The following is a 20,381-nucleotide window of genomic DNA, read 5'->3' on the forward strand; positions in this document are numbered from 1 at the left end:
CTAAGTAGACCCAGCCTTTTCAGTGTTCAATAATATGGAACAGCCCTTAATTAAAAGGCACTTAAATGAAGTATTTTCTATTTTATTCTATTCTGGCCAATAGTGCTTCAAAGTTCGCTTTCCTTTCCTAGCTAATAGTTTTTTTTTTTTTTTTTATAAAATTTTCATTGAAATTTTTTAAATTTCAAATTGAGGAAGATAATTAAGATTCAAGGTTGTACCGACACGACATGGATATGGAATACGGTAACAAAAAAAAATATATGACGACATGATAATATATATATATATACATACATACATATTATGTTATTATTATTTTTATACAATTATAAAAAACGTAACTCATAATTCAAATTTTTACACAATTATACATATAATTAAATAGTTATAAAAATAATTCATTATTAAATTTTCACAATGATACAAAATATAAATTGTTCATCAAATTTTAAATATCACTAAAAATTGTATAATCATCATTCGTAATGGGGTGTTAGGAATCAACAGTGAGTTGCATAGGAAAAGGACGACAAGTTGCAAGGGGGTGTGGGTTGTTGGCGACAACTCGTAAAGAGAGGGAAGTAGATGAAGAATGGAAGAAGATGATCAGCAATGAAAAATGAAAGAAGACGACTAGCAGTGGCAAGTTGCAAAGGCAGAGAAAGTAAGGGGGTATGCTGTTAGGGTTTTATTTTCGTCAAGTTTTCAATTTTATTCCTGTATATATATAACACGCATGTTTATTTTTTATTTTTATTTTTTAATTAGAATGGTGTCTCGGACATCTATGTTGCATGGAGAGGAAGGTTTGGTTTTCAATTTTATTCCTTATTTTTGAAACGTTTTTCATTCTTATTTCGAACTCTATTTATATTTATTTTTTTAAAAGAATGTTCATTTCCACATTTCCATTTCGTATTAAAAAGGTTTTCCATTTTGGTTTTCATACAACATATTCAGATACTACTTGAGTCGTGTCAGCTATTGTGTCCATATCTAATACAACGCGGCATTGCATTCAAGTACAACCCAAGTCCGTCCTACATAGAATAAAGGCTGATTTGATATTTTTGTCCCAAGTCTTTTCTTCATAAAAAAATATTTTTTTAAAGTGTTTATAATTTTAAAAAATTAGAAATATTTTTAATTTTATAGTGTTTATATTTTTTTAAAAGTAATTGATAATTTTTTAAGGAAGTATTATTATTTACTTTAAAAAATATTTATAATTCTTAAATATTAAATATAATAATTAAAATACAGTGCACAAATAGTAGTATCAATTATTTAAATAAATCTTTATTTGGGCTTATTTTTTCCTCCACAAGGAGAGGGAAGGTTTGGTTTTAAATCATGGACATGGCTAGCTATTGGGACAACTCACGTAAATGTGACATTATTGGAGACATATGATCCATTGATGTGATATGTTCCCCATATTTATGGGAACCCAATTTAGTTTTATAAATAATTTTAACACATGTGGGTCTTTGTAGATTTTTTTTTAACTTTTAATTTTATTAAATAATTTAATTGTATCATGTGGTTGATATTTTAATACTTAAAAAAAAATATTAAGAATGTACAAGAGGTGTCCTTCTCTTCTCCTTTTCTTTATATATCAAGTCTAAAATAATCATTGTCGATGATTTTTGAAACCGATCGATGATAGAATTGTCGAACTCATCGATTTATCTTCGATTCAATTTAGCTTAATTAAAATTTGATTAACTTAATTTAATTAAATTAAGATTTAATAATAGCGTTTAAGTTTGATAAGTGACCAATTATACAAAGAAATTAATATATAAATCACAAATCTTTTTTTCTACCTATTAAGACTAATAAAATCCCATCATAGTGAGAAGAGATAGCAATATTTCTTGTATACCAATTCATTGTACATAAAAGACAAGTTCATAAGGTCCACACGGAATATAAATTGAATGGTCGGATAAATGATATGTCGAGTTCGCTATGGTGGATTGTGAGTTCATTTTTCATTCTACTTAGTGAGATAAAATCTCACACCTACGATTTATCTCCTCTACTGAAATTAAAGACACAAGCGAACGAAAACTATGCAATGACGATCATCCCAAGACAAGTTGATTAGGCTAAGTCTTTTGATATGTTGATGTGATTATACATGGAGTATTAATTATCATCCCAAGACAAGTTGATTAGGCTAAGTCTTTGATATGTTGATGTGATTATACATGGAGTATTAATTATCAAACAACTACCAATATATATATATATAATATAATATATTAGAGAAGGAGCTCATGTACGTGTAAGAAAATTATAAATTATAAATAAAAATTTATTAAGTAATATTTAATATTTATAGTTTATTTTTTAATTTTTAATTTTTTTGATAAATAAAAATTCATTAAAAAAAATCACAAAACGTCTATACGTAATGCTATAAAATACTAAAAAAGAAAGATTCTGAACTATCAATTTAAAAACATTCATTCTATTGTAAATAGTCGGTTCAATAATCGAACCAAATGAAATTCACAAACCAATTAAACCAAATTAAGGAGTAATACTCAATCGAACTAACTCATTAAGCCAAAAAATAGAATTAATTGATAATAAAAAAATTGAATTTAAATCGTATAAATTGAATCGATTAAATCGAAGAAATACAAAAAAATTGAGGAAAATTGATAGAAAACACATAAAACTGAAGAAAACGACTCTGTTTTATAAATATCAAAACAATATCATTTTAAAGTTCGGTTAATTCGGTTCTTTCAATCAAAAAATTGAACTAAAAACTGAAAATTAAATTTTTTTAAAAAATTAGCCAAACCGAATTGATGCAAGAACAAAAATTGTATTGAACCTACAAGTTCAGTCGGTTCAATTCGTGTAAACCGGATTTTTACTCTCCGTTACTCCTATTAAAAAGACTATATATAAATATTAGAAAAAATCTTCAAATGTCTCCACTTTGAATTCAAACTCCCATTTTTATTTGTCTTTCCCCCTGAAGCATTATAAGACTTTTAAATAAAATAGATGTAGATGCGTTGATAAAATTATTTAAGAAATTAATCTTTTTAAGGTCATGAGTTTAAATATTTTTAATTTTTATTTCTTAGGCTAAATCTAGTTTATAGCAGCTCAGAATTTGTGCTTTTTATCTTTTAGAATTGGGTATTTTATCTAAAGTATTTGAATTTAGGTTCAATTATAGGTTGAATTTGAACCTAAAGATTTATTTTTCGTTTCTTTTAAGAAAGAGAATGATCGAACGAACCTTATGAACAAAGCAAACATGTTATTAATTTTCTCTATTTTTCAATGTTTAATTATTGTCTTAAGCACAATGATTAAGCAATAATAATATATTTATCATAAAAAAAAAAATTATTTAAAAATTAAAATAAGAGGACTTTAATGTCATTTAACCATTACCAAAAACAATAGCATTATCCATATCCTTATTGGGTGGCTAGAAAAGTCATTTTCTCAAGAAATTAATGTAATATTAACATTAGTGGTCCTTCCCATTTGCATGAGAGTTATGAAATGAATTTATGTTCCCCACCCACTGATTTATGAGAGCCTTAATTAATTTACTGAAAAATTAATTACTTTAGTTATTAATTAGCCATGATAATGCTCCATAATAAATCTGGCTTTAATTACTTTAATTTCATTGCTATTGAATTCAATATATGCTGCCCTCTCATGAGTCACATAGCCTTAATTATTGGGGACCCTATATATATATATATATAACAATTTTTGAAATCAATTAACTAAATATCTCTCTAAGTTTTATTTGGTGAACAAATGTTAGCATTCGTTTCAAAAGCCATATAAAGATTAGGGAGATAAAACATATGAAAATTGAGAGGTCCAATCTCTAAATAAAGTTTCTTCCAACATTTATATATATTCTCTTTATGTTAGGAGGAATATATATATATTAGTTGATCAGAGTCATTCTCTTTTAATTTTTTATTATGAGGCTCGGAGTATGCCCTATTATAAAGGTATAGACACTTTGAGTTTTTGTTTTATGAAATGTTTACTTACAGAAAAAAAAAAAAAACCACAATGTTTATACAATTGTTATATTTTGGGATGATTTTTTTAAAACAAATTTTCAAATCAATTAACCAAATATTTTTTAAAATTTATGTAAAGAAAATAATTCTTAAAACTCTGTGTCATACATACCTTCGATTGAGAGAGAAAGAGAGAGAATTATCATCGTTAAAATTAATATTGAGAGGCTTTTAGTTTCGAGATTAATTAAAGCAAATCAAAAGAGATTGACGAGGAATCCATTTTTGGGCTTTTTCTGGTATAATATGACATTTTTGAGATTTTTTAGGTCTTATGTTGAATGTGAAAAGTTTATTACTATCAAGAAAGCATATTCTCGCACCTTGTAGGAGCTTAGACAAATGAGAAAATAAAGTGATAAATGAGTTGAATGATGGATTAGAGTGATAATCTAATAAATTCTACAAAACAAGTGAAGAATTGTCTTGGTAATGAATGTCTTAAAGGATGGACTCTCTAATACTTAAATTTTATTTAAAATTAATAATAATTTATGAACTATTATTAATCGTCGTTGCAAGGCTTCATACTCTGCTCGACAAATGATTGAAGGAATTGGTTATACTCTGCTCGACAAATGATTGAAGGAATTGGTTTGGATGGGCTCGGGAGACTAGTGTGGAATGGGTCTCTTGTGGTACTTGAAGGTAAGTGTCTTGAGAGTGAGTGTCTCTCGAGACTTGGAGGTGATTCTTTCGCAAGTTATGAGGATGAGTCTCTTGTAAAGGTCTAGTGAAACAAGTAAGGGTCTCTTGCGGTCTTGGTAGGTGCTCGAGAGATTGAGTCTTTACTTTCTCGTGATGTTGTGGGTTAGCAATATTTGTTGTTTTGAGTCTTTGCAGATTGATTTTTTGAATATTTTCTACACATGGTACCAATTGTTCACAATAACACTTTCAATCAATAATTCTATTATTGTGTTGACGGCAACAAAAATTTTATTAACTATATTAGTCTATAAAAATTATTTAGATTTGAACATATATGACCAACAGAGTATCACGATGACTTTTCTTCATCGGTAGTTGGGAGGAGAAGGGAAATAGCAGAAGATGCATTGAATACTTACATACACGTGTCAAGTGCAAATCATTCCTAATTTTGGTCCCCTCTTATAATTAATTAAATATACTACCCCTCTTTAATACTCTATACAAAATAGAAAAACAAATTAATTAATTCACTTTGTCACCTTTAATTTAAAGAAAATGACAGTTCAATCACCATAATTATATATATATATATATCACACATAATTTCATTTTAAATGCATTTCAGTTTCTTCCTTTAATTCCCCTTCTTTGATGGTATCGAAAGAGGTCAATTTCAAACTAGTCCTTATAATGCCGACAAAATTATAAAATTTTATACGTAATGGGTCACATATTTTTATCGATTTGTCTCGGTCCAAGTATTAATGAAATACATTAATAATAATTTATGAGATAACGATGTAACTTGACTATTATAGCTATTTTTGAGAGTATACAACAACCAAATAGACAAGGTTTTCGAAATGTAAATGGCTAGTTAAGAGAGCAATGGACGATGTTATATATATAAAATTAACTACTAATTAGTAACTTATCCCATATATGCATGGTGTATTAATGTAGCTCACAATACATAATTAATTATTTGCTAATCTTATACAATTAGTATAATCCTATACGTACATATCCCTGCTGCTGCATGTGTCACCATTAATTATTCTTCTTCTAGCTAGTTCTACTTTCATATTATACATATTACGAACTGATTATATTTTTACAATAAGAAGCTGATTCTCCTAGTCGTCGTCGTCCTTGTCGTCTTCTGCAGATTACAGTCACTTCCAGCAAAACCCTAATTCTGAAACACCCGGCCGCCATTAACATTCATACAAGAGAGGGAAATATCCCTTCCTCGACGTCAACTCCATTTGGTACTGCTGTTGCAGGGTTCCAGTTGAGAAGTTCTTTGATCATCTGCATGGCAACCCTATTCTCCTCATCCATCTGATCGCCGCCGGCCTCGGCCTGAGACGTCACCTGCGAGGAAGAAGAAGAAGAAGAAGAAAACGAGGAGGACGAGGACCCGCCAACCATCATGCCATCTCTCTTCTCCATATTCCTTCCTAGCGGGACTTTCACAATCCAGTTCGAGACCGAACCCGGCCCGGCCCGCTTCTGCCAAACTCCGATGTGGGAGCTGTCAGTGTCGAGCCTCAAGCAAGTCACCGACGGCGACGGCTCTTTGCAGCATTTCCGGAGCTTGGCGCTGAGAATGGTGGACATTGCTTCCGGAGACGCCTCCGGCCGGCTGTCTTCTAGGCCTTCCCCCGCAGCCGCAGCCGGGACCGGAAAATTGGTCTTGGCATTTTGTCCGCTCATGAGCACGGACGCCTGGTCGTACGCCCTCGCCGCCGCCTCCGGAGTGTCGAACGTCCCCAGCCAAATCCTCCTCTTCCTGCACCCCCACATCAAATCACAGCTGACGTTAACAAAACAAATACAGAAAATAGCATCAAAATAATAATAATAAAAAAAATTAACTTGAATAAATCAAAGTATAATTAGAGAGCGAGGCGCAAATTGAACGAAGAACTTACAGCAAAGGGTGTCGGATTTCGGATACCCAGGAGCCCCACTGGCGTTGCCGGACACCTCTGAACTTCTTTGATCGTACCATCACCATGGTATATATATTGAGTCAGAGAGAAAATAAGATTGAGAAAGCTGATCAGAAAAGAAAGAGATGAATAATTATAACAGTACCATTCATGAAGAGTGAGAAGAAGATACATATACATATATATATATTGGTGTAGTTAATAATGTCTGGTTTGGTTGTTTGGTGTGTCGGTGCTGCCACGAAACGTCCTTTGCAGGGCAATAATAAAGGATTTCACCTGCACGAAGACAAAGCAGCTGTGAGAGAGAGAGAGAGAGAGAGAGAGAGGTAGTGGATGGATGATAGGGGAGATCGGACTTTTTGGAGACCTTCATGTTGTTAGTTAAGTGTTGGCGAGCAGCAAATCAAACTAAATTGTCGGTTGCCACCCAGAATTTGAGGTTCGAGTTAGTCGAGTACTGGAATGAAGTTGAGTGGTGAGTTTTTGGATTGTTTAATTATATGGTTTTTTTTTTGGGTTATATAATTTATGAGTTGAAGAGTTATAAAAGTCGGTCGATGAGGCTATTTGGATGATTTAAGGGTTTTTTCTTTCTATTTAGTCAGATCAACTTGAATTTTTAACCACTCATATTTAATGTTTCATTAGTCCATCTCAACGGGATAATAAAATTTTGTATCTTCGTGATATAAATATACGATGGAGATTAAAAATGAGCATTCGATTGATTTGATAACCAAATCGATTGAGTTATTTAAATTGAATAGACGAATCTTTTTTAAAAATCAAACTAAACTGACCGAATAATTACTCAAATTAAAAAAATAAAAAAAAAACTAAAAAAACAAAATATAAGCAGATAAAAGTAATTAGAGGAGCAAAATTTTAGTTAAATTGAATAGACCAAATAGATTAATGAGCATTCGGTCGGATTAGTAAGTCAGACTAAATAGATCGAATATATTCCAAAAATAGAACTAAATCAACTGAATAAATGTGCAAAACAAAAAAAAAAAATCTAAAAACCAAACCAACTAAAAAATTTGAAAAAAAGAAAAAAATGATGTAATTGATTCGATTATTTTGATTTTTTCAATATGAAGACCAAATTGAAGCCAAATAACCAAAATACTCAAACTAGAAAATCAAACCAAACCAACTTCTAGCTTAAACCGAACCAAACCAACAATTTCAATTAGTTCAATTGAATTACTCTGATTTAATCAAAATGTTCGTTACCTCTATTCATCTCCATTCCATCATTAACTACATTAAAATTATTTAAATTAATGCTGTTCTATTTTTTGTTTTTTTCTATTGCAAGAAATTTTCATTAAATTGCATTAAAACTATTAAAAAATAGAAAAAAAAAATCTGTAGGGCTTGAAAAGTTTAAAGGAATTCGTAAGCTTTTGTAAATTTAAAAATAATTTAAAGGTCTTTAAATCAATAAATAAAATAAAATTCTCTATAAATTTCAATACTGTTTGAATGAGTTTAAAATGACATTGATTCATATTAAAATTATTAAAATAAATTTGTTCAATTTTCTCATTCTTATAAATGTAAACAAATTTATTTAACTAAAAAATTAAGTATTATTATTATTATTATTATTTTTGAAATCCTTATCATGGTCAATGGAATCCTTGGCTAAGATGGGTCTCCTGGCAATGGCATGTAACTTTGAATGCCATGCCATCCATTTATGATTCCTTGAAAATTTTTCAAGTAAGGTAGATATACATGTCTACTACTACTTGTGCACAAAGTTAGAATCATTGGGTTGGGAGACAATGTTTATTATCTTTTATCATTGTCACCATATAATTCCTTTTCAAAGCTTTCAAATGATGCTTAAGCAAAAACCTGGACCTCTCTGCTAACATCTGGGTGTTGAATATGCATGAAGGAAGAAGTATACGCCTGGCTAGCTTGTTTGTTGCCAATGCATACTACAAGAGAGATTGTTTCTTCAAAGCAAAGATGTTCTTTAGATTCTCTTCTTCTGCGTATAAACAAGTCTGGCTGCAGCCCTGTTCCTAGAAAGCAGGTTAAACCTGTTTCTCTTCTACATCATCAAGGTTAACTAACTTTTGCACAAAAATGTAATGTAATGAACAGTATGGTCATCTCATCTAGCTAGTTCATGTTGGTACGTACCTTTGCTCATTGTGTTTCTTCATTGATCTGGTTTTCGACAGCTTTGATCCGGAGCTTTCTTCTAAGCCATGGAACCGAGTTTGCTGCTGCATGGAACGCTTTATGTGTCCATCCATGAGATCGATAGACTACACACTGGATGTGGATTTAGATTGGGTGACGCGGTATGATCTGTTCTTCTCCTTTGTCTATGTTTATTCTCGTTAAGTAACCAAACCATATTGATGATCTGATGAGATGGAAGGAATAAATATTGGTGTAATTCTGGCCCTAATTAGTCTGAAACTTCTGCGCTGGCATTCTTCATATATATTGAATTGATACTGCCAAAACTATTTTTGTCTCATGTACTACAAACATATTGTTTCTGTCTTCTTAATCACCATGGAAAATCGAAGACTGGTGGTCCAGTAAAAATGGGGAGAAGATGTTTAGCCGAAGTATCCAAGTTGGTGCTTTGCCGGCCTGAGGTATTCCCTCTATCCAAACATCCTTTGTTCCAAGCATATATAGCATTGATCATTCATGATCTGAGCACCGATCATGTTTGGATAGGTAGTCGGCTCTAAACTTTATGCAACTGTCGATTTAGACAAGTCTCGAGTTGGGAGGACTAGAAGGGCACGTCGCCCAGAATGGAACGAATCCTTTCGCATCTACTGCGCTCATACAGTCTCCAATCTGGTATTTACTGTCAAAAATGACGACCCTGTTGGGGCAACATTAATCGGAAGAGCATACTTGCCTGTGAAAGAGATCTCACAAGGGCAAGAAGTGATAAAGTGGGTGGCAATACTGGATGAAGGGCTCAAACCAATCCCTGGAGGCTCCAAAATTCTTGTGCGCTTGAAGTTTTTGGACGTCACCAGAGATGGCAATTGGGCTCAGGGCATCAAAAGCCCTTCATTTGAAGGAGTCCCTCACACATTCTTCGGCCAAAGAACGGGCTGCAAAGTTTCACTCTACCAAGATGCTCATGTCCTGGAGGACACCACCCCCCCGTTCATTCTCTCTGGAGGCAAAGACTATGAGCCCCGTCGATGCTGGGAGGATGTCTTTGACGCGATCACCAAGGCTCGATACCTGATTTACATTACTGGATGGTCGGTGTATACTAAGATCACGTTGATTAGAGATCCAAACAGGCCGAGACCACAAGGAAATGATACTCTAGGTGAGTTGCTCAAGAGGAAGGCGGATGAGGGTGTAAGAGTTCTTGTGCTTGTTTGGGATGACAGAACCTCGGTTGAGGAATTAAAGAAGGATGGATTGATGGCAACACATGATCAAGAAACGGAGGAATACTTTCGAAACACGAAGGTGCATTGTTCCTTATGCCCCCGGAATGCTGATGAAGGTAGGAGTTATGTCAGGGGATTTCAGATTGGCACCATGTTTACTCATCATCAGAAGACAGTGGTGGTAGACAGTGAAGCTCCCGAGGGCGGGCTGGGAAAGAGGAGAATTGTCAGTTTTGTTGGCGGCATTGATCTCTGTGATGGCCGGTATGATACTCAAGATCACTCCTTGTTTAAGACTCTAAACACAGTCCATAAAGATGATTTCCACCAGCCAAACTTCTCAGGCTCTTCCATCACAAAAGGCGGTCCTAGGGAGCCCTGGCATGACATCCACTGCCAGCTTGAAGGACCTGTTGCTTGGGATGTTCTGTACAATTTTGAGCAGAGATGGCACAAGCAAGTTGGAGCTGGACTCCTGTTTAAAGTCGCCGAGATTGAAGGCTTCATTACCCTGCCATCTCCAGTGACATATCCAGAAGATCCTGAAACATGGAATGTTCAACTATTCAGATCCATTGACACTGGCGCTGTTTCTGGCTTTCCTGAAAACCCTGAGCAAGCTGCCGAGATGGGCCTTGTTAGTGGAAAAGATAACATCATTGATAGAAGCATTCAAGATGCCTACATCAATGCAATTCGGCGAGCAAAGAACTTCATCTACATTGAAAATCAGTATTTCCTTGGAAGCTCATTCGGCTGGAACTCACAGGACATCAAGGATGAAGATGTTGCCGCCCTGCATCTGATTCCGAAGGAGCTATCACTGAAGATCGCAAGCAAGATCATGGCTGAAGAGAGGTTTACCGTTTATGTGGTGATTCCGATGTGGCCGGAAGGCATACCGGAGAGCGGCTCTGTTCAGGCGATACTGGATTGGCAAAGGAGGACGATGCAAATGATGTACAGAGATATTGCTCTCGCTACTGACAGGAGATCGAGCGTTGATCTCAGAGACTATCTAACATTTTTTTGCCTCGGCAATCGAGAGGTTAACGCCGCCGGAGAGTATGTTCCTCCGGAGAAACCCCCCTCCGATACCGACTATGAACGAGCTCAGCAGTCCCGGCGAGGCATGATCTATGTCCACTCGAAGATGATGATAGGTAAAACCATACGGATCTGAATATCTGCTGATTACAGGAACTTGTGTAGTTTTAGTTGTTACAGAAAATACAATGGTTTGTGATTGATCGATCGATCGATTCATGATTTTCAGTGGACGATGAATACATCATTATCGGATCGGCGAATGTCAACCAGAGATCAATGGATGGTGCGAGGGACACCGAGATCGCCATGGGAGCTTATCAGCCGCATCATTTGGGGACGAACCAACCGGCCAGAGGGCAGATATACGGTTTCAGAATGGCACTGTGGCACGAGCACCTCGGAGAAACGGACAAGTCCTTTCTCCATCCAGAAAGCCTGGAATGTGTCCGGAAAGTAAACGAAATCGCCGATCAGAATTGGAGCCTCTACTCGAGCGAAAACCTCGCCGACAAAGACCTTCCAGGCCACCTTCTTCGTTATCCAGTTTCAGTGTCCAGCGACGGATCCATTTCTCCATTGTCAGAGCTTGCCTTCTTCCCCGACACCAAAGCTCAAGTCCTCGGCACCAAATCGGAGATCCTTCCTCCGATGCTCACAACCTAACGGCAACTTTCAGCCTTTGCTGCAACAATGCCAAGCAAATAAACAAGAACGAAATGGATCCACGAGATCAAAGATTATATTGCCGATGAGAATCTCTTTCAGCTACTTCAGATTCAGAATCAAGATTTGCCATTAGTCGGATCGAATTGAATTGTTTATCCTAACAGATCAATACAACAAGTGTTCATTATTTTTAATGGGAGAATTTGATATTTCGATCCCCAAAAGGATATTCCTTTGTCACTGTATTCATTCATGGAATTAAGATCCTCATCTAACAACTCCTCAATAAATTTTCTCGAGACCTATTCTCTACTTTCTTCTCAACCAAACAAGAACAAGTTACGGAATTATCCGTCTCTCATTTTCTTTTTCTTTTTTTTATAATTTTTTAAAAAATTCATGTGTCGGCAAAGCTAACCCTACTTGAAATAATTATTTTTGTGCGATTTTCGGTACTCATGTCTTGAATTACACCAGAAAAAATAAATTACAGGTACGAGGTAGGGCAAGAATCAAACTCACGACTCATCAAACTGACACTAACATATCGTTTACTCGACTATTCGACTTATGCTATGGGGTAGAGTTAGCCCTACTTGGTCTTTTCTTTTGTTGGGTCTAGTCAAGTTTGACCATTTTTCGGAAGGAGTCATGCTCGTTTGAGTCAAATTACAAAAAAGAAGGCTTGACACAACTCTTAGACCTTTAATAAGAGGGTCGAGTTGGGCCAAGTTGAGCCCAGGCACGCCACAAGATAAGAGGTTGTGCTACATGGTGAGTTGCCCTTGATCCTATGGGGGGTTAATATTGGGCTAAATGAGGTGACTCATGTAAATTTAAAAAAAAAATAAAAATATTTTGTAATTATTTTAAAATAAAAAAATAGTTAAACTAGAATTTTAACTCTTACTCTCCAATTCGCAACAGGGTGTTATTCATAATTTTAAAAATATAATTCAAATTTATTATAAGTAATTGTAATAAGAGTCAAGACTAATGCTTAATATTCTAGTGAGTAATGAATAAATAAGTAATATTAACTATAATATAAATTTTAAAACCTAAATTATTGTAAGGAAATTGCTCGACCTATTTGACACCCATGCTGGAATGTTAGGTTGCACAGAAATAAAAATAAAAAATAAAAATGGAGAAATAATATTTTTTTAAAAATTAAGAAATGAAAATGCAGGAAAATATATAAATAATAAAATATAAGATATTTTTAAAATATAATTTTTAATATAAAAAATTATTATTCAACCGAATATCAACATAAATTTCATCATCTTTCAAATAAACATAAACACAAATTGCTTATGTTTCTAATTTGGTTGTTAGGTGTTGTGTTATAGGTAAAATTCCATTAAAAGACTAAAAAAAAAGTTCAAAAACCCAAAATAATCTAGTTAATTTTCATCATTTTTTAAATAAACATAAACACAAAATGCTTATTTTCATCATTTTTCACTCCTTTCATTTCATATCTTTTTGTTCGATTGAAAACCCAAATAATTTCAAGTAAAAGAATAATAAGTCTGAGTTTAGATCAATAGCAAAGATTCAATAGAGAGGACAATAACGAGTAGGGGTGTGCACGGTGCGGTTTGGACGGTTTGGGAAGGATTTAATAAGTCAAATCGCATGTGCGGTTTGGCATTAAACCAGACCACCCGGTCTGGTTTGGTGTGCACAAACTGCACCAGACCGCACTGCATTTGCGGTGCGATTTGGTGCAGTTTCCGCGATTTGATGCTTCTTTATTGTTTCATTTGGTGTTTCCTTCACTAACTTATAAATTCTTAATTAAAACATAAAAATCAATGCATAAAATCATAATTTTTAAATTTTTATAGTATCTTGGAGTTTAAAACTAAAATAAGTTACTATCTAATAAAAAATGCAAATTTAAAAGTTTTAAATCTACAACATAACCACATGCTCATAATATAAAAATAACACAAAAATCCACAATATAATTCATGGTCAAGAAAATATACATTTTTAATTTATTTTTTAATTTTTAAATTATTAGATATTTTTAATTTTTTTATTAATATACTACTTGGCCGGTTTGGTTTTAACCAAACCAAAAAAACCACAAACCGCAAATCACACGGTTTGAGAATTTCTCAAACCGTGCCAAACCGCATTCCCCAAAAAATCGCACGGTTTGGTGCGGGCGGTTTCCGCGATTTGACGATTTTTTTGTACACCCCTAATAACGAGATCATGGTTGAATCATAAAGGATGATGCTGGTAGATCTAAACCCAATAGTAGACCTGCTGGAGATTGATATTTCTCTTTCATTAAATGACAATTGTAGATATTCTCAACTTAGTCGAATGGCGACAACAAACTTAGGTATGAACAAACCTTGACTTCAAACATTTTGGTTCAAACCCAAACTGAATTCTAGGATCAAACCAAAATTTTTTGTTATTTTTTTTTTTTTTTACAATAACAGTGAAGTTAGGGATAGTGTGAGAATTTTAAAAAAAAAAAAAAACAGTTTCTTGTTAATCCCAAAAGCTTAGGCTGTGTTTTCCTTACTTTTTCAATTTTCAGTTTTCTGTTTTGGTAGTTTGTTTTTAAAAAATTGAGAACGCATTCTCTTTGAAATTTTAAAAATAATTTTTTGATGATATTTTATTCAATAAATTTAATTATTCAGTAAATTAAAAATATTTAATATTTATAAATTATTAAAAACATATATTTTAAAATTAATGAATTTTGTAGTATTTTTTTTATTATAATAATAAAATATGAATAAATAAATAAATAAATGTATTTTGAGTTTAGAGTTTGTTTTTAATGAAAACACTCAAAATAACTTTTTGCTGTTTTGAGTTTTTTTTATAATTTTTTTTTATTTTTAAAAATATATTTAAAATAATAAAAATACATTTTTATTATTTTAAAAAATTAAAAACTAAAAATAACTTGAAAAAAACAAAAAAACGCAGCATAAGTGATCTATATTTATAAAACTCATTTTTGAAAACACAAAGGCAATGGGTACAATATAGGTAAATTGAAGGATGGTAGGTTAAATTTACCATTATTTTTATAGAAAAATATACGACAAAAAATAATTTATGTAAAATAAGAAGAAAAATGATTTTTTTTTTTTGTATAAAATAATTTTTATGTACTGTGACTAAACAATGTGTAAAATATTATAATTTTAACGTGTGTATTTTAATACAAAAACAAAATTAGTACTCACAACAAATTTGAGAGTAGATTTCAAGGAGAGACAAATTTTTATAATGCAAGTCGAACACAATTTCTAACATATGAAAATTATTAAATATTTTACATTGAAACAACAGATGGAATCCATAACTTTAAACATAACTGGCCCTAACATTAATTACAACTAAAACCAATATAGCTTGATAATTATTTTGATAGAATAATACGAAAAACTACAAAATAGAAGGTGGCGACCAAATTAATCTGTGTTTGTTTGGACACAGTGTTAGCATACTACAATTTTTAATGAAAACCCACGTAGAGTAGAGGGTGGTGGTATTCATCATCAAATCTGAAACATGATATATGATTATGGATAATGGCGTGCAAATCTACAAGATGAATGATAATATTTCACAAACTGCATTGTCATTCAATCTTGTTTAGTTAACCAGTAATTTTGTTGCTAATCCAATTAATATATGAAAACCGCATTATCAATTAAATATGTAGCCACTTATCCAAATCCAATTATGCCAACTTCCATAAGTACTTCCAACGCAAGTTATGTATACATATATAAATGCTTCCTAAAACAACTAATGATAAAGCTCCCAAATCAAAGCTTAGTTCTTGTTTCATCGCCGTCTTGTTTGTACTAGTAGGGAAGAGTGAGCGAGTTTATTGGGAAGCAAGGATGCAGTGGAGCAGAGGGGAAAAGCTGGGAAGTGGTGCTTCCGGGACGGTGTACGTGGCCTATGTCCTGCAAGATCAATGTACCATCAAGAACGGCCTTCCTTCTAATGTCATGGCCGTCAAATCTGCGGAAGTTGAGAGGGCCGGCTTGCTTTTGAAGGAGAAAAAACTGCTGGCTCGCTTCCAATCTTGTCCCCACGTTATTCGTTGTTTCGAGAACAATATCATCGACGAGAATGGCGTTTAAATGTAGAACCTCTGGCTGGAATATGCCTCAGGTGGTAGTTTGGCCGATCAGGTTGAGAGTTTGGGTAGAGGGTTGTCCGAGGATGAAGTCCGAAAGCACACTCAGTCTATTTTGAAGGGTTTGCGCCACCATGCAAGGCTACGTTCATTGTGACCTCAAGCCTCACAACATCTTGCTGGTGCAAGAAGATGCCAAGATCGCCGATCTTGGGTCAACAAAGAAGGATGGAAACACACTGAAGCAGAAGCAAGGCAAGCCGAGCCTTAGGGGTACGCCTATGTACACGGCAGTGGAGTCCATCCTCCAGCAGGACTATCAGCCCGAGACAGATATTTGGGCCCTTGGCTATACCGTTTTGCAGCTCATCACCAAGAAGGAGCCCTGGAAGCGTGAGCCAGGTATGGCATCTGCGGCTTTGATATTTAGGATTGCCTTCACCGACAAAGTTCCACAAATTCCTTGCGACGACTTGATGTCTTCTAAAGCCGAAGATTTTCTAAACAGGTGCTTGGTTAAGGATCTCAAGTCCAGGTGGACCGCTGACAAGCTCTTGGGCCATCCCTTTCTTTCGGCTACCAAGGGAATTCAAGAGCAATCAAACAAGAAAGCACAGGCTGTACCTGAAGGTGAGAAAGCATCGCATAGCTCGTTCATGTCCCAGAGTTCATTAGGCCAAACTTTATAGTGTACCCTTCAACCACAGTTGCTTGTGGAAGCAGGAAAAGCATCGAGAAAGATTTAGAGCAGTTATAGCCTAATAGCAGTTTCAACCTAGATCTCTTGGTGCAGCACTGGGGTGTCAAGAGATTTTTAGTCTTACCAAACCTGAGCACCAACATCGGAATTTTCAATTAGGTTGTGGTAGCAAGATAATTCTTGATTGCAGCTTTAAGTTACAGGGGAATCATTGATGTAATTCAATTATTTGTGAATGCACTTGCACATTGATTAATGCAGCACTTACATTGATCCAGTAATTGTAAATGCTAACTCCGCAATTGTAAATGCAAATATCCATCAATGGAAGTGAACACTTTATTTTATTCACAACGGTCCATGAACAGTTCTTATTGTAGTACATTAACTACTGCTTCAAATAGCACCTGAGTTCCAATGTATTTGGATGTGTAGATTAGGGAGCATTTTTGGTTGATTAGCAGTGCTTTTTCAACCAGATCTTGGTTCATCGGAGGATTTTTATATTTCTAGCACAACATTTTACGAACACAATATGATTTTCTGGGGTTTCTCAGAGGCCTTTTTGTTCCTAGAATGCGGTTGTTGTCATAGACTTTTCGGCGACACCCAGTACATGATTTCAGTATCAGCTTCCTCCCACTTTGACCCATAAATTATTATTTTTAACAATAGGTACACCTTTAAATGATACCCTTAAAGAGATCTTCAAATTCTTCCAGAACTTTTTGATGATTTAAGAATCATCAAAGTGTCCTCAAAGTTGTTGCCCAAGCCAAAGGGCATGCAACCCACATTTTTTGCCTGTTTGAGCCAGATATGGGCCTTAAATATTTTTCCTTACTTTGAAAATTATCAAGAATAAAAATAATATGGTTTCGGATTTTAATGAATTTTCTCAGATTTTTCAAAAAATCCATGTGGCTCCAAGACCTCAAGTAGCAGCTCAGCCCATTCTTGGTTCAAATCTATTTTTCTGGTTGAACTTCACCAATGAGAAGTCTCAAATGGGATTCTTTTTTTTTTTTTTTTTTTCCTGACCAACAAACTTGGCAGAATTTATTTAATGTTCATTTTGGACTTTTGGTTATTTTTAGCTGATTTTTTCAAAAAAAAAAAAATCTTGGTTTTGCTCTATGTATCGATTTGGTCATAACAGCTATAAACCAAACATTAGATCTCAACTACCCGAATCCTCCAAATGGACAGAGATTTCACATCTATGTCACTTTAAACTTGCTGGTCACACACTTGGGAATTTTTCCAGGACTTGAGCAAGGCCAACTGTGCAAAATTACCTAGTTTTGAAAGTTTGGTTAAAATGCACAGAGACTCATAGAGTTCACGGCCTTAACCATTCTTGCCCACCCTTTTCTTCTTGCACACAAGTAACATATTGTTGATAGGTTATTTGAGAATTTTCTTGGATTTTTCTTCGCTCTGTTTAGAATTTCATTCCCCCAAACCCCCCAATTGCACAAACTCACCAAGCTGTCTTGTGGTAAGCTGGTGCAGTGACTCTTCCCAACCCCCTTAGGTCTAAACCCATGTTAATCTAAACAAGGATAGTGCACATAAGGTTTAAAACAGTGATTTAAAGATTCAAGTCCCTGAAACAGTGGTTTACTAAACGCTTTTTTGCATCTCAACTAGAATGAACTGAAAATTTTATACCAGAAAACGTAATCAAATTTCATATCAGAGTTGTCACCTGTACATCATACCACAACTTAACATCAAGTCATTCTCCTGGGCTCTTATTACTTTTTCACCTCAGATCCAATACTAGACCACAGGCACATAAAAGACAGCTGAGATTTCTTCAATATTATGCTATCTACCTCCAGGCAACGTACAGGTATAAATTGGATTTCAGCTTTGCACCTCAGGTTCCTTGAGAACTTTGCCTCCGTAGAATGGCTCCTAACCCAGAAAAATTCTAGCATATAACTATTAGGCAATTTGGTTAAGGGATCAAAAGCTCATAATGCACTGCCATACTCAGCCTGTTTTCAGGAAAATTTTAGACCTACAGATCTGTTAATCCAGGTCCTCATATTTCAGTCAGGTTCTCCGAGTGTAAGAGATCACCGACATACAGTTTCATGGTAAGACTGATTTTTTTTAAGCAAGTGCTTTGAAAGAAGAGTATCAGCAATAAGGGAGCAAACACAACAACAATTAAGCAACATAGAGAAGTGGGTTTGGGGGGAGCATATGTCTAGTGGCATAAAAAACTAATCAGAAAAACTCAATAAAAATCATGGAAATGAGAAAAATCCCAATTTAAACAGCAAACACGATTCTGAATTCAGTAACCATGTGCCAATGGAGTCGATTATCAAAATCTTCTGCTTGAAGAGTGAAGGCACTAACGGTCTCTAGTTCCTAGTCTGAAGCATTAGTGTGTGATACACAACTGAATCACAATCCGTAGGATGAAAACAAGAAGAAAGCCTTAGGCAACTCATTCATAGCTCAGCAGGTATCGCTTCCTTTTTACTACTTCCTCATAGTTATAGCCGTAAAACCATTTGAAGAAAGCAAAAGCAGTGAGCTTCCAGCTGAAAACACCATGAACAAAGCCAAAGCCGTATAAGAAAACGAACTTACAGTGACCCACAAGTGGATGGATCATGCCTTTTGTAAAGAAAAATCATATGTTAGAGGTCGGGCAACTTCTTGTGAGTTTCCACCAAGCTTCTATCCCACTACCGCCAAGTCACCAACAGAGGGAATATATCATCTTGATTTCTGTCAACAGAATCAAAGAATAGGTTAAATTGAATTTGCTGTCCTAGTGTGTTTAAGAAAAGACCTTGGAAATTAAATAAGACATATTTTGAGTGTAACATTTAGTATCGAGTGATAGGAAGAATCGATCAACTTATCATGATGAGCCTACGCGAACTTCTCAGAGGTCACCCATCCTTGAGCTACCCTAACTCAAGCACGCTTAACCCGAGAGTTATTTATCCACATTCAGCTCAAAAGATATTCAGTTAGTGTTATTTCCTTCCTTACTATCATCGATATATATATTAGCTTCTCTAGAGTCCCTTCTTGGACCTAACCTTAGACTCTCGGGGTATTACATTCTTTTTCTCTTGAGCACATAACGTCTTTGTCATGTGATCTTACAACTGGTCTCAGATCTTCTTCCCTTTGGGGGCTGCCATCCTAGGAGTTTGCTAGGAGTCACTCCTTGATCAGGCCCTCGCACCCCGACGCCACTCCCCGCCCTTATCAGATCGCCTTCTCCAAGGATCAGTTTTAATACTATCTATAACATCCCGTATCGAGCGATAAAAAGGATCAGATCAACTTATCCTGATGGACTTACGCAAACTTCGCAGGACTCACCCATTCTTGAACTTACTATCCTCGATATATATACTAGTTTTTCTAAAGTTCCTTCTTAAACCTGACCTAAGACTCTCAGGGTATTACATTGAGACTCTAATCCACCAAGCTACACAACAGCATTAAGCCAAAATCTAGAGAAAATTGCATGACTTCTAAGCCCTTTGACTTTTTTTCTAGAATATTGCAAACCGTATTTAGATCTCACTTTGAACCCAAATCTAGACCAGCCTTAGTATAACTGTGTTGTGAAATTTTTCACATAATAAAAACCAATTAAGGGGAAGTAAGGGCAAAATTTTCCGTGTGGATGAACAACTAGCCAGGTGTAGGGATAACAAAATCAGC

General features: G+C 34.6%; 3 protein-coding genes across 8 annotated transcripts; 2 read left to right on the forward strand and 1 right to left on the reverse strand.

Annotated features, from left to right (window-relative positions):
• Positions 1-5,718: 5,718 nt before the first annotated feature.
• LOC127813251 (ethylene-responsive transcription factor SHINE 2-like) lies at positions 5,719-8,732 on the reverse strand. Of its 6 annotated transcripts, none has more exons than XM_052354138.1 (4): positions 8,585-8,732; positions 6,852-6,985; positions 6,686-6,750; positions 5,719-6,543 (listed from the first exon to the last, which is right to left on the reverse strand). In XM_052354138.1, the coding sequence occupies exons 2-4, from the start codon at positions 6,852-6,854 to the stop codon at positions 5,973-5,975; spliced, it is 639 nt and encodes a 212-aa protein (XP_052210098.1). In that variant the 5' UTR covers positions 6,855-6,985; positions 8,585-8,732; the 3' UTR covers positions 5,719-5,972. The 6 variants fall into 6 exon arrangements, with proteins under 6 accessions (XP_052210098.1, XP_052210094.1, XP_052210097.1 ...); XM_052354134.1 differs by having other exon boundaries at positions 8,579-8,722; XM_052354137.1 differs by lacking the exon at positions 8,585-8,732 and adding an exon at positions 7,077-7,406.
• A 187-nt stretch (positions 8,733-8,919) lies between these two features.
• LOC127813250 (phospholipase D alpha 1-like) lies at positions 8,920-12,141 on the forward strand. Its single transcript, XM_052354132.1, has 4 exons — positions 8,920-9,036; positions 9,271-9,342; positions 9,428-11,276; positions 11,390-12,141. The coding sequence occupies exons 1-4, from the start codon at positions 8,941-8,943 to the stop codon at positions 11,824-11,826; spliced, it is 2,454 nt and encodes an 817-aa protein (XP_052210092.1). The 5' UTR covers positions 8,920-8,940; the 3' UTR covers positions 11,827-12,141.
• A 3,473-nt stretch (positions 12,142-15,614) lies between these two features.
• Positions 15,615-16,769, forward strand: LOC127812837 (mitogen-activated protein kinase kinase kinase 20-like). Its single transcript, XM_052353362.1, has 3 exons — positions 15,615-15,918; positions 16,006-16,092; positions 16,160-16,769. Exons 1-3 carry the CDS (start codon positions 15,615-15,617, stop codon positions 16,657-16,659), a joined length of 891 nt encoding a protein of 296 aa, XP_052209322.1. The 3' UTR covers positions 16,660-16,769.
• The last annotated feature ends 3,612 nt before the right edge of the window (positions 16,770-20,381 follow it).

This window comes from Diospyros lotus, chromosome 11 (assembly GCF_014633365.1).
Source record: "Diospyros lotus cultivar Yz01 chromosome 11, ASM1463336v1, whole genome shotgun sequence".
In the NCBI taxonomy this organism is placed as follows: Eukaryota; Viridiplantae; Streptophyta; class Magnoliopsida; order Ericales; family Ebenaceae; genus Diospyros; species Diospyros lotus.